The sequence below is a fragment of the Nerophis ophidion genome, linkage group LG15 (genome assembly GCF_033978795.1).
Source record: "Nerophis ophidion isolate RoL-2023_Sa linkage group LG15, RoL_Noph_v1.0, whole genome shotgun sequence".
Classification (NCBI taxonomy): domain Eukaryota; kingdom Metazoa; phylum Chordata; class Actinopteri; order Syngnathiformes; family Syngnathidae; genus Nerophis; species Nerophis ophidion.
The window spans coordinates 49,682,305-49,694,804 of record NC_084625.1 but is presented as its reverse complement, the minus strand read 5'-3'; the positions used below and the strand labels follow the sequence as shown (position 1 = coordinate 49,694,804).

Below are 12,500 nucleotides of genomic sequence, written 5' to 3'. Positions count from 1 at the left end.
TGTTTTATTCCTAGGAGCAGTTTTGTCAGTGTTTTATTCCTAGGGGGCGCTAGAGGTCAATTTTAAGTTTGTTTTTTTTATTATTATTTTTTCATTAGATCGCAATTATGACCAGTCCTGATTTGTGTGTCCAGTTTGGTGAGTTTTGAAGCTTTTTAAGGGGGTCAAATTACAGTTCAAAGAGGCAAAAATGACATTTTTTTAGGAAACTTGTTTTGAAGGGGTGTTTTCCAACTTCCTGTTGATATTTGCTAAAGGATGTCACTTTATGAAATGTAGGTCTAAGTCAGACCTACATAGATGTTTTTGTTTCAAGTCTCTACGACATTCCTAACAGAAGTTACAAGCAGTTTTGTCTGTTTTTTCCTAGGGGGCGCTAGAGCGCAATTTTGAGTTTTGGGGTTTGGTTTTTTATTAGAATGCAATTCTCACCAGTCCTGATGTGTGTGTAAAATTTGGTGAGTTTTGAAGCATGTTAAGGGGGTCAAATTACAGTTCAGAGAGGCAAAAATGACATTTTTTTAGGAAACTTGTTTTGAAGGGGTGTTTGCCAACTTCCTGTTGATTTTTGCTAAAGGATGTTATTTTATGAAATGTAGGTCTAAGTCAGACCTACATAGAGGTTTTTGTTTCATTTCTCTACGACATTCCTAACGGAAGTTACAAGCAGTTTTGTCTGTTTTTCCTAGGGGGCGCTAGAGCACAATTTTGAGTTTTGGGGTTTGGTTTTTTATTAGAATGCAATTTTCGCCAGTCCTGATGTGTGTGTAAAATTTGGTGAGTTTTGAAGCATTTTAAGGGGGTCAAATTACAGTTCAGAGAGGCAAAAATGACATTTTTTTAGGAAACTTGTTTTGAAGGGGTGTTTTCGCCAACTTCCTGTTGATTTTTGCTAAAGGATGTTATTTTATGAAATGTAGGTCTAAGTCAGACCTATAGAGGTTTTTGTTTCATTTCTCTACGACATTCCTAACGGAAGTTACAAGCAGTTTTGTCAGTTTTTTCCTAGGGGGCGCTAGAGCGCAATTTTGAGTTTTGGGGTTTGGTTTTTTATTAGAATGCAATTTTCGCCAGTCCTGATGTGTGTGTAAAATTTGGTGAGTTTTGAAGCATTTTAAGGGGGTCAAATTACAGTTCAGAGAGGCAAAAATGACATTTTTTTAGGAAACTTGTTTTGAAGGGGTGTTTGCCAACTTCCTGTTGGTTTTTGCTAAAGGATGCTATTTTATGAAATGTAGGTCTAAGTCAGACCTACATAGAGGTTTTTGTTTGATTTCTTTACGACATTCCTAATGGAAGTTACAAGCACTTTTGTCTGTTTTTTCCTAGGGGGCGCTAGAGCGCAATTTTGAGTTTTGGGGTTTAGTTTTTTATTAGATGGCAATTTTCGCCAGTCCTGATGCGTGTGTAAAATTTGTTGAGTTTTGAAGCATGTTAAGGGGGTCAAATTACAGTTCAGAGAGGCAAAAATGAAATTTTTTTAAGAAACTTGTTTTGAAGGGGTGTTTGCCAACTTCCTGTTGATTTTTGCTAAAGGATGTTATTTTATGAAATGTAGGTCTAAGTCAGACCTACATAGGGGTTTTTGTTTTATTTCTTTACGACATTCCTAACGGAAGTTACAAGCAGTTTTGTCCGTTTTTTCCTATGGGGCGCTAGAGCGCAATTTTGAGTTTTGGGGTTTGGTTTTTTATTAGAATGCAATTTTTGCCAGTCCTGATGTGTGTGTAAAATTTGGTGAGTTTTGAAGCATGTTAAGGGGGTCAAATTATAGCTCAAAGAGGCGGCGGTATAATAATAATAAAACCTTAGAAATACAATAGGGTCCTCTGTCCCAAAGGGTCCCTAATAAACAAAAACATAACAAAAGTGAAATAAAAAAGCTTAAAAGTTAAATGTAATTTAGAAAAAATTGACTAATTAAACAAAGCTGCATTTTTTTCTTTCAAACCGTCATTGCTCAAAACATAATATTGAATCAAAATCAATGTTATTATGAATTAATGACCTATCCAAGGTTCCCATTACTTCACATCAAATATTCCAATAAGAAAAACATTTTACAGTTCAAAGAGGCAAAAATGACGTTTTTTTTAGGAAACTTGTTTTGAAGGGGTGTTTGCCAACTTCCTGTTGATTTTTGCTAAAGGATGTTTTTTTATGAAATGTAGGTCTAAGTCAGACCTACATAGAGGTTTTTGTTTCATTTCTCTACGACATTCCTAACAGAAATTACAAGCAGTTTTGTCTGTTTTTTCTTAGAGGGCGCTAGAGCACAATTTTGAGTTTTGGGGTTTGGTTTTTTATTAGAATGCAATTTTCGCCAGTCCTGATGTGTGTGTAAAATTTGGTGAGTTTTGAAGCATGTTAAGAGGGTCAAATTACAGCTCAAAAAGGCAAAAATGACATTTTTTTAGGAAACTTGTTTTGAAGGGGTGTTTGCCAACTTCCTGTTGATTTTTGCTAAAGGATGTTTTTTTATGAAATGTAGGTCTAAGTCAGACCTACATAGAGGTTTTTGTTTCATTTCTCTACGACATTCCTAACGGAAGTTACAAGCAGTTTTGTCAGTTTTTTCCTAGGGGGCGCTAGAGCGCAATTTTGAGTTTTGGGGTTTGGTTTTTTATTAGAATGCAATTTTCGCCAGTCCTGATGTGTGTGTAAAATTTGGTGAGTTTTGAAGCATTTTAAGGGGGTCAAATTACAGTTCAGAGAGGCAAAAATGACATTTTTTTAGGAAACTTGTTTTGAAGGGGTGTTTGCCAACTTCCTGTTGATTTTTGCTAAAGGATGCTATTTTATGAAATGTAGGTCTAAGTCAGACCTACATAGAGGTTTTTGTTTGATTTCTTTACGACATTCCTAATGGAAGTTACAAGCACTTTTGTCTGTTTTTTCCTAGGGGGCGCTAGAGCGCAATTTTGAGTTTTGGGGTTTAGTTTTTTATTAGATGGCAATTTTCGCCAGTCCTGATGCGTGTGTAAAATTTGTTGAGTTTTGAAGCATGTTAAGGGGGTCAAATTACAGTTCAGAGAGGCAAAAATGAAATTTTTTTAAGAAACTTGTTTTGAAGGGGTGTTTGCCAACTTCCTGTTGATTTTTGCTAAAGGATGTTATTTTATGAAATGTAAGTCTAAGTCAGACCTACGTAGGGGTTTTTGTTTTATTTCTTTACGACATTCCTAACGGAAGTTACAAGCAGTTTTGTCCGTTTTTTCCTATGGGGCGCTAGAGCGCAATTTTGAGTTTTGGGGTTTGGTTTTTTATTAGAATGCAATTTTCGCCAGTCCTGATGCGTGTGTAAAATTTGGTGAGTTTTGAAGCATGTTAAGGGGGTCAAATTACAGCTCAAAGAGGCGGCGGTATAATAAAAATAATACCTTAGAAATACAATAGGGTCCTCTGCCCTAAAGGGTCCCTAATAAAAAAAAAACATAACAAAAGTGAAATAAAAAAGCTTAAAAGTTAAATGTAATTTAGAAAAAGTTGACTAATTAAACAAAGCTGTATTTTTTCTTTCAAACCGTCATTGCTTAAAACATAATAATGAATCAAAATCAATGTTATTATGAATTATTGACCTATCCAAGGTTCCCATTACTTCACATCAAATATTTCACTAAGAAAAATGTTTTTGGTGGTAGATTTTGCAAATTTGGTAAATAAATAACCAAAACATTTCTATTTTGTTGTTTTCTTTCTGTATTGTAAATGAACCGAACCGAGACCTCTGAACCGAGGTACGTACCGAACCGACATTTTTGTGTCCCGTTACACCCTTACTGTATATATTTATAAAGGATATGTATTGCAAAATATTGTACATGTATTTGGTAGAATTGGGTAATTGACTCGCCGTTTTATTTCCTTTTTTAAAGCAGATGAACCGGATTCAAAGACCTGCAACGGCGTTCGGCCCCAAAGTGTGACCGATCCCCCAAAGCCCGGCGAGCGAGGACTCTCCCGCTCGCCGTACGTCACGGGCCCTTCCCTCCGACAGCACCGCCCCAGACTCGCCTCTCGGCCGGCGAGCATGCCGGCCCCACGAAGCCACTACCGAGGCACGGCGGACGAGAATCCCACCTGGGCCAGCGTGGACGAGGACGAGGACGAGGACGAGGACGGGAAAGGAGACGGCGCCATCCTGGAGGTAAACAAAACCGAATCCAAAGTGCGAGTGGGAACGTTACGTGGCATTTGGAACACGGAGTACAAGCACGTTGCTTCCAAAGCGGCTAAAACCGTTCCCGGTCCGGACCTTCAAGCTGACGACGTCTCGTCCGGTTCGGCCCTGGAGGACTCGGGCGGTCCCAACTCCAACAGACCTTACAGCATTCTCGCACGGCCCGCCGGATTATTGAGGATGGAGGACAACGTCACCGTGTTCAACATGGCCTCCAAGGGCTCCCGGGCTTCCAGGACCCTCAACCCCCCGCCAGAAACCTTCTACAAGCCGCCGTCGGCGAGTAAAGCCGGCGCCGAGGACGAGAAGGAGGACGTCGTCGAGATGTCCGTAGACGACCAGGACCGGGCGGTCACATCCCCGTCCCGAAGCCCGGATCCTGAGGCACTGTACAGGCCGGTTTACCAGAGACCAAGGACCAGATCCAGGCCCCTGCAAGAGGCGGAAAACCGAGAAGCTCACTTTGTTTAACCCGCCAGATTTGATCTGTTTTTTTTTTGTTTTTTTTGTTGACCTTGTGCAATAAGAGGATACGGAAGTCCTGCGTGGAGAACTAAAAGACCGTCTTTCTACCCAGGATGCACTTCACCTCGCTTCCCACACAGCTTGGACTATTTATCCATTTTAAAGCATTTTATGTAAATACTTTGTACGCGGTCCTTCCAGACCAGGGGTCACCAACGCAATGCCCGCCGCGGGCACCAGGTCGCCCGTAAGGACCAGATGAGTCGCCCGCTGGCCTGTTCTAAAAATAGCTCAAATAGCAGCACTTACCAGTGAGCTGCCTCAATTTTTTAAATTGTATTTATTTACTTGCAAGCTGGTCTCGCTTTGCTGGACATTTTTAATTCTAAGAGAGACAAAACTCAAATAGAATTTGAAAATCCAAGAAAATATTTTAAAGACTTGGTCTTCACTTGTTTAAATAAATTCATTTATTTTTAGACTTTGCTTCTTATAACTTTCAAAAAGACAATTTTAGAGACAAAATACAACCTTAGAAATTATTTTAGGATTTTCAAACACATATACCTTTTTTACCTTTTAAATTCCTTTCTATTCTTTCCTGACAATTTAAATCAAGTATTTATTTTTTTTATAGTAAAGAATAATAAATACATTTTAATGTAATTCTTCATTTTAGCTTATGTTTTTTGGACGAAAAATATTTGTGAAAAATATGATTAAAGTTAAAAAAAAATAATTCTGGAAAATTAGAAAAATCTGTAGAATCAAATTAAAATCTTATTTCAAAGTCTTTTGAATTTCTTTTAAAATTGTTGTTCTGGAATATCTAGAAGAAATAATGATTTGTCTTTGTTAGAAATATAGCTTGGTCCAATTTGTTATAAATTCTAACAAAGTGCAGATTGGATTTTAACCTATTTAAAACAATCCACTTTATTTATATAACACATTTAAACAACAATAATGTTTCCAAAGTGCTGCACAGCCATGTTCAAAACAATATTAAAAAATAAATACAAAACGATATTATGCTCCACCAATGACTGAATAAAACAAAAAATAAATAAAAATAAAACCAATATGATTAGAAACTATTTTAAAGGGTAAAATCAATTAAAACAGTAAAATAAAAATCAAAGTGTATAAAAAACAGAGGACCACACAACTCACGTAGTGTTAAAAGCCAAAGAATAAAAGTGGGTCTTAAGACGAGACTTAAAATTATTATTTAAAACATGTCATCAAAATTCTAAAATTAATCTTAATCGGGAAAAATTACTAATGATGTTCCATACATTATTTTTTTAATTTTGTAAAAAGATTTGAATTAGCTAGTTTTTCTCAGCCTTCCCGGTAAGGTTTATTCAGGTGTACTGGAGAGGAGGCTTCGCCGGATAGTCGAACCTCGGATTCAGGAGGAACAGTGTGGTTTTCGTCCTGGTCGTGGAACTGTGGACCAGATCTATACTCTGGACAGGGTTCTTGAGGGTACATGGGAGTTTGCCCAACCAGTCTACATGTGCTTTGTGGACTTGGAGAAGGCATTCGACCGTGTCCCTCGGGAAGTCCTGTCGGGAGTGCTCAGAGAGTATGGGGTATCGGACTGTCTTATTGTGGCGGTCCACTTCCTGTACGATCGGTGCCAGAGCTTGGTCCGCATTGCCGGCGGTAAGTCGAACACATTTCCAGTGAGGGTTGGACTCCGCCAAGGCTGTCCTTTGTCACCGATTCTGTTCATAACTTTTATGGACAGAATTTCTAGGCGCAGTCAAGGCGTTGAGGGGTTCCGGTTTGGTGACTGCAGGATTAGGTCTCTGCTTTTTGCAGATGATGTGGTCCTGTTGGCTTCATCTGGCCGGGATCTTCAGCTCTCACTGGATCGGTTCGCAGCCGAGTGTGTAGCGACCGGAATGAGAATCAGCACCTCCAAGTCCGAGTCCATGGTTCTCGCCCGGAAAAGTGTGGAGTGCCATCTCCGGGTTGGGGAGGAGACCCTGCCCCAAGTGGAGGAGTTCAAGTACCTAGGAGTCTTGTTCACGAGTGAGGGAAGAGTGGATGGTGAGATCGACAGGCGGATCGGTGCGGCGTCTTCAGTAATGCGGACGTTGTACCGATCCGTTGTGGTGAAGAAGGAGCTGAGCCGGAAGGCAAAGCTCTCAATTTACCGGTCAATCTACGTTCCCATCCTCACCTATGGTCATGAGCTTTGGGGTCATGACCGAAAGGATAAGATCACGGGTACAAGCGGCCCAAATGAGTTTCCTCCGCCGGGTGGCGGGTCTCTCCCTTAGAGTGGGGGAAGAGTGGATGGTGAGATCGACAGGCGGAGTAATGCGGACGCTGTATCGATCCGTTGTGGTGAAGAAGGAGCTGAGCCGGAAGGCAAAGCTCTCAATTTACCAACCGGTCGATCTACATTCCCATCCTCACCTATGGTCATGAGCTTTGGGTCATGACCGAAAGGATAAGATCATGGGTACAAGCGGCCCAAATGAGTTTGGGTCTCTCCCTTAGAGATAGGGTGAGAAGCTCTGCCATCCGGGAGGAACTCAAAGTAAAGCCGCTGCTCGTCCACATCGAGAGGAGCCAGATGAGGTGGTTCGGGCATCTGGTCAGGATGCCACCCGAACGCCTCCCTAGGGAAGTGTTTAGGGCACGTCCAACCGGTAGGAGGCCACGGGGAAGACCCAGGACACGTTGGGAAGACTATGTCTCCCGGCTGGCCTGGGAACGCCTCGGGATCCCCCGGGAAGAGCTAGACGAAGCGGCTGGGGAGAGGGAAGTCTGGATTTCCCTGCTTAGGCTGTTGCCCCCGCGACCCGACCTCGGATAAGTGGAAGAAGATGGATGGATGGATAGTTTTTCTCTTCTTTTTTTTTCGGTTTGAATTTTAAAGAGTCGAAATTAAGGATAAACTATGTTTCAATTTTTTTTTTTTTCCGTGTTTTCTCTTTTAAACCGTTTTTTTCATCATTTATTCTCTACAAAAAACCTTCCGTCGAAGGAAAAAAAATGTACGACGGCATGACGGACAGAAATACCCATTTTTTAAAAAATATTTATCTGTTTCTATATATATTTATTGTGAGAAATCATTAAAATGATCAGTGTTTCCACAAAGTAAATATCATTAATTATTAATAACAACATAGAGTTAAAGGTAAATTGAGCAAATTGGCTATTTCCGGCAATTTATTTAAGTGTGTATCAAACTGGTAGCCCTTGGCATGAATCAGTACCCAAGAAGTAGCTCTTGCTTTCCAAAAGGTTGGTGACCCCTGTTCCAGATTGACCTCGTTTGTATACCAAAAAAAAAATATATATATATATATCTCTGACTAGTGCATGTTGCCACAACAACACAGGAGTCTGTTACAAACTGTTACACCCAACCTTTTTATACCAAGCAATAAAAAGACACTTTTGTATTGACGCACTCCGCTGCTAATGATATCAAACTGATCTTTATACAACTTGTTTGGTGTCCATCACAACATGGTGTTTGAATCCCAACACATTCTTAATAGATCGAGCTATTTTTCTGAACAGTCGGTCTATAAATAAGCTAAACCGTACAGGTAAGAGGATGTACATATTCTATTCTTTTTATGGTGAGCTGCAAGTAATGTACTATTCCATGTCGAGAAGAGAAAAAAAAAAGACGGGTATATCAGAAGGAGCCTACTTTTGTAACTTATTAAATATTTGTAGCAACGTTTTCTTGATTGTGCTGATATGCTGGCTTATGCCATTCGCTGTGTGCTTTGCATGGATCAGCGAAACAGTTCCTAGCCCATTCCTGCTCTGTCAGTGATAAGAATATAATGGCAAACTTCTGCAGAAGTTTTTATTCTCCCCTTAGCTTGCAGCGTTAGGTGAGGGTAAGCTATCTCTGGTATTAGGAAATGGTGTACAGAAAAATGCGCAATTTTAGGTTTAAATTTTACCTTTAATTATTATTATTATTATTTTTTTTGCTCCCGAAAATCACTGAACAATCTATTTCCCATGAATTAGATAATTATAAAAAAACATGCATGAAATTTAATTCAAGTTGGATAAAAAAAAAAAAAAAAAGTTAAATCTTTTCAAAATAAAAGTCTGCTTAGGGCCCCAAGACCTGGCTTCTGAGCTCATAGAAACCTGGTCTGCCAGAGAATTAGAGGACATAGCAATAGAGATCAGTGTTGCCTACTTATATATGTGTGTGTGTTTATATTATGTATATATATATACATATATATGTATGTATATATGTATATATATATATGTATACATATATATATGTATGTATATATGTATATATATACACATATATATATATACACGTGTACATGTGTATATATAGATATATATGTGTGTGTATATATATATACACACACAATACATATATATATATGACATATATATTTATATATGTGTATACATAATGTGTATGTATGTATATATGTATCCATATATATGTATGTGTATATACATTATATATGTATGTATGTGTATATATATATATGTATGTATATATATATACATATGTGTGTATCTATATGAATATGTGTATACATATATATATACATTCATATATACAAACATATGTACATATGTGTATGTATATACATATGTATATATATATACATAAATATATGTGTATAGCTATATGTATTTATATACATATGTATATATATACACATCCATACATATGTATAAATACATATATGTATGTATATACACATATGTATATGTATGTACATATGTGTGTATATATACATATGTATGTATATATTTATACATGTATATTAAAGTATCCATGATTGTCACATGTATATGAATATGTATATATACACATAAATATGTAAATATACTTATATATGTATATATATATACATATTTACACATATATACATATATATAAATGTGTGTGTGTATATGTACATATATATATATATATATGTGTGTGTGTGTGTATATATCATCCATTCATTTTTTACCGCGTGTCCTATAAATGTGTATTAATATATCTGTATTAATAAATAAATAAATATATACATATCCTTTTTTTTTTCTTAATGATATTAATCATGGTTTCCGCATGATTAATTGCAGTAAATTACTCACGTGCATCATTTTAATTAATTAAAAAAAACAAAAAAAAAAACATACCAAAATTTACACACAAATGTTATCGCCAGAATGTCGTATTTAAAATACTTTACTTGAACGCCCCACATTTTTGGTCGGTTTTGTCCCCGAGTCCCGTCAGCGTTCATGTGAAAAGTGGAAAGGCCAACTTTCACTTTCAGGGTAACCATCCGCCTTTCAAGCAAAGTTGTTTATCCGCCATTAAAGCCATGACCGGTGGTGATTAATCACACCGGGTGAAGCTGTCACTTTCACTGCCCTACTTTAAATAAAAAGGTTTACATACAAATGACATGAGTCATGGACAATTATGCAAAATGGAAGATAAAATTATTATTATTTACATTTGTTGTACGCTACCAGAGAGCTTCAGGATTAGCAAACAGTATGTTGGGGAGGTGTTGGCCGCCTCCACCGAGAAAGGAGATTAAATCAATCTTCTTAACTAATCACAAGGTCTACAAACGAGCTGCGTTAGCAATCCGAGCGGCGTGCTCCTGGGAATATGTGCGGCCATTCTTCTTCTTCTCAGGTCGGTCCTTCCAGTGATGACGTCATGCTAGCAACACCTGCTCATGCTTAACAAGGTGTGTTGGCAGGTTGGGTTTTTTTACCCCCCTTTCTTCGCAGACTCGGGGCGAAACCGAGGCGTCATGGGCGCGGGAACACAAGTCCGACTCCTGCTGTGGAAGAACTGGACCGTTCGCCGGAGACAAACGGTAAGAAATCACCGAGCGTAAAGGGCGGGGGCGATATGTCCTAAATGAGGGGCTCTACCTCGTTCACATATGTCATTAATATAAGTATTTATTTATTAAATAGGTTTTTGTTAACAAGTTTAAGGTGTTTAATGATAATACAAGCATGTTTAATTCATTTATTTAATGACGACGATAATATAAATTGGTGTATTATTACCTCATTCTGATGACGTCCATATTTTCAAATGGAGGCGAACAAAAAAAAGTCCTCCTTTCTGTCCAACGCCACATGAAAGTGGCTGCTTTTTGCCATCTTATTAGTCCAGCGTCAACACTCCATTTTTATACACTTTACAAGAAAAAACATTGGCGGGCAAACTCCGTAGCTTGCTAGCTTGTTTGCGCGCCAGCCTTCCCGAGACTCTTATTTTGTTAGCGCCGGAGCAGGATGAAGCAGCGCTTTTATTGTGAAGGCAGGAACTGTGCGGGTGGACTTCAGGGTTTTGACGGCGGTTGCGAGTCTTGTTACAGTGGGGGTTTTCAACCTTTTTTGAGCCGAGGCACAATTTTTTTGCATGGAAAAAATTCGATATTGTCAATAAAAAGTCGTTGTCGCAATTGTTGGATATGACTTTATATAGACTGACCATACATCCTCTTTTCGCCCCGGACGTGTTCTCTTTTACGGGACTGTCCGGGCGGGGTTTCTTAAATGCCTCAAATGTCCGGCGTTTTGTGTCAAGGTTGCGTTTATTTTCAATATACGTACAGGATTAAGAGGGGTTAAAAATCAAAGCGAATTGTGAAAGTGTGCGCACGCAACATTTGTATGTATATTACCATGAATTGATTAACGTGGACCCCGACTTAAACAAGTTGAAGAACTTATTGGGGTGTTACCATTTAGTGGTCAATTGTACGGAATATGTACTGAACTGTGCAATCTACTAATAAAAGTATCAATCAATCAATCAATTGTGAGGGAGTGATTAGATTGTCAATCAAGGCATACTTGTTTAACAACCATAAAGGCCGTTACACTGTTACAGATATGCGCCGCACTGTGAACCCACACCAAACAAGAATGACAAACACATTTCAGGAGAACATCCGCACCGTAACACAACATAAACCAAACAGAACAAATACCCAGAAGCCCTTGCAGCACTAACTCTTCCGGGATGCTACAATATACATATATTTATATATTTATATAGCCTTAATATATATATATATATATATATATATATATTTGTGTGTGTGTGTATATATGTGTGTATTAATATATATATATATATATATATATATATATATATGTGTGTATATATATATATATATATATATATACATGTGTGAATATCTATATGTATATATATATATGTGTGTATATGCATGTGTAAATATACATGTGTATTTATACATATATATGTATGTATATATATATATATATATATATATATATATATATATATGTATATATGTGTGTACATACATACATATATGTATATATATATACATATATGTATGTATACATGTATGTGGGCAGCACGGTGGAAGAGGGGTTAGTGCGCCTGCCTCACAATACGAAGGTTCTGAGTACTCAGGGTTCTCCCCGTGAATGCGTAGGTTGCCTCCGGGTACTCTGGCTTCCTCCCACCTCCACAGACATGCACCTGGGGATAGGCTCCTCCCACCTCCACAGACATGCACCTGGGGATAGGCTCCTCCCACCTCCACAGACATGCACCTGGGGATAGGTTGACTGGCAACACTAAATGGTCCCTAGTGTGTGAATGTGAGTGTGAATGTTGTCCGTCCATCCGTGTTGGCCCTGTGATGAGGTGGCGACTTGTCCAGGGTGTACCCCGCCTTCTGCCCGATTGTAGCTGAGATAGGCACCAGCGCCCCCCGCGACCCCAAAGGGAATAAGCGTACATACATATATGTATATATATGTATTTGTATATATATATATATATATATTTACATTCATATTCATGATTGCTTTTATA

At 38.3% G+C, this 12,500-nt stretch overlaps 2 protein-coding genes across 10 annotated transcripts in view; both read left to right on the top strand.

Moving 5' to 3' along the window:
• arhgap29a (Rho GTPase activating protein 29a) overlaps nt 1-8,087 on the top strand; it is a 162,077-nt gene extending 153,990 nt beyond the window's left edge. For 4 of the 5 annotated variants that reach the window (XM_061922336.1, XM_061922335.1, XM_061922340.1 and 1 more), the window contains one exon: nt 3,879-8,087. In XM_061922336.1, coding sequence (XP_061778320.1) covers nt 3,879-4,654 — 776 coding nt within the window. In that variant the 3' untranslated portion in view covers nt 4,655-8,087. The remainder of the gene's footprint in view (nt 1-3,878) is intronic. The other variant, XM_061922338.1, reaches the window with a different exon arrangement.
• A 2,160-nt stretch (nt 8,088-10,247) lies between these two features.
• LOC133569755 (retinal-specific phospholipid-transporting ATPase ABCA4-like) overlaps nt 10,248-12,500 on the top strand; it is a 170,282-nt gene continuing 168,029 nt past the window's right edge. For 3 of the 5 annotated variants that reach the window (XR_009809877.1, XM_061922332.1, XM_061922329.1), the window contains exons 1-2: nt 10,250-10,319; nt 10,387-10,506. Coding sequence is in view for 4 of the 5 variants with exons in the window: in XM_061922332.1 (XP_061778316.1) it covers nt 10,293-10,319; nt 10,387-10,506 (147 nt within the window). In the remaining variant the exon portion in view is untranslated. Of the gene's footprint in view, nt 10,507-12,500 lie in introns of all 5 variants that reach the window. The other 2 variants (XM_061922331.1, XM_061922330.1) reach the window with 2 other exon arrangements.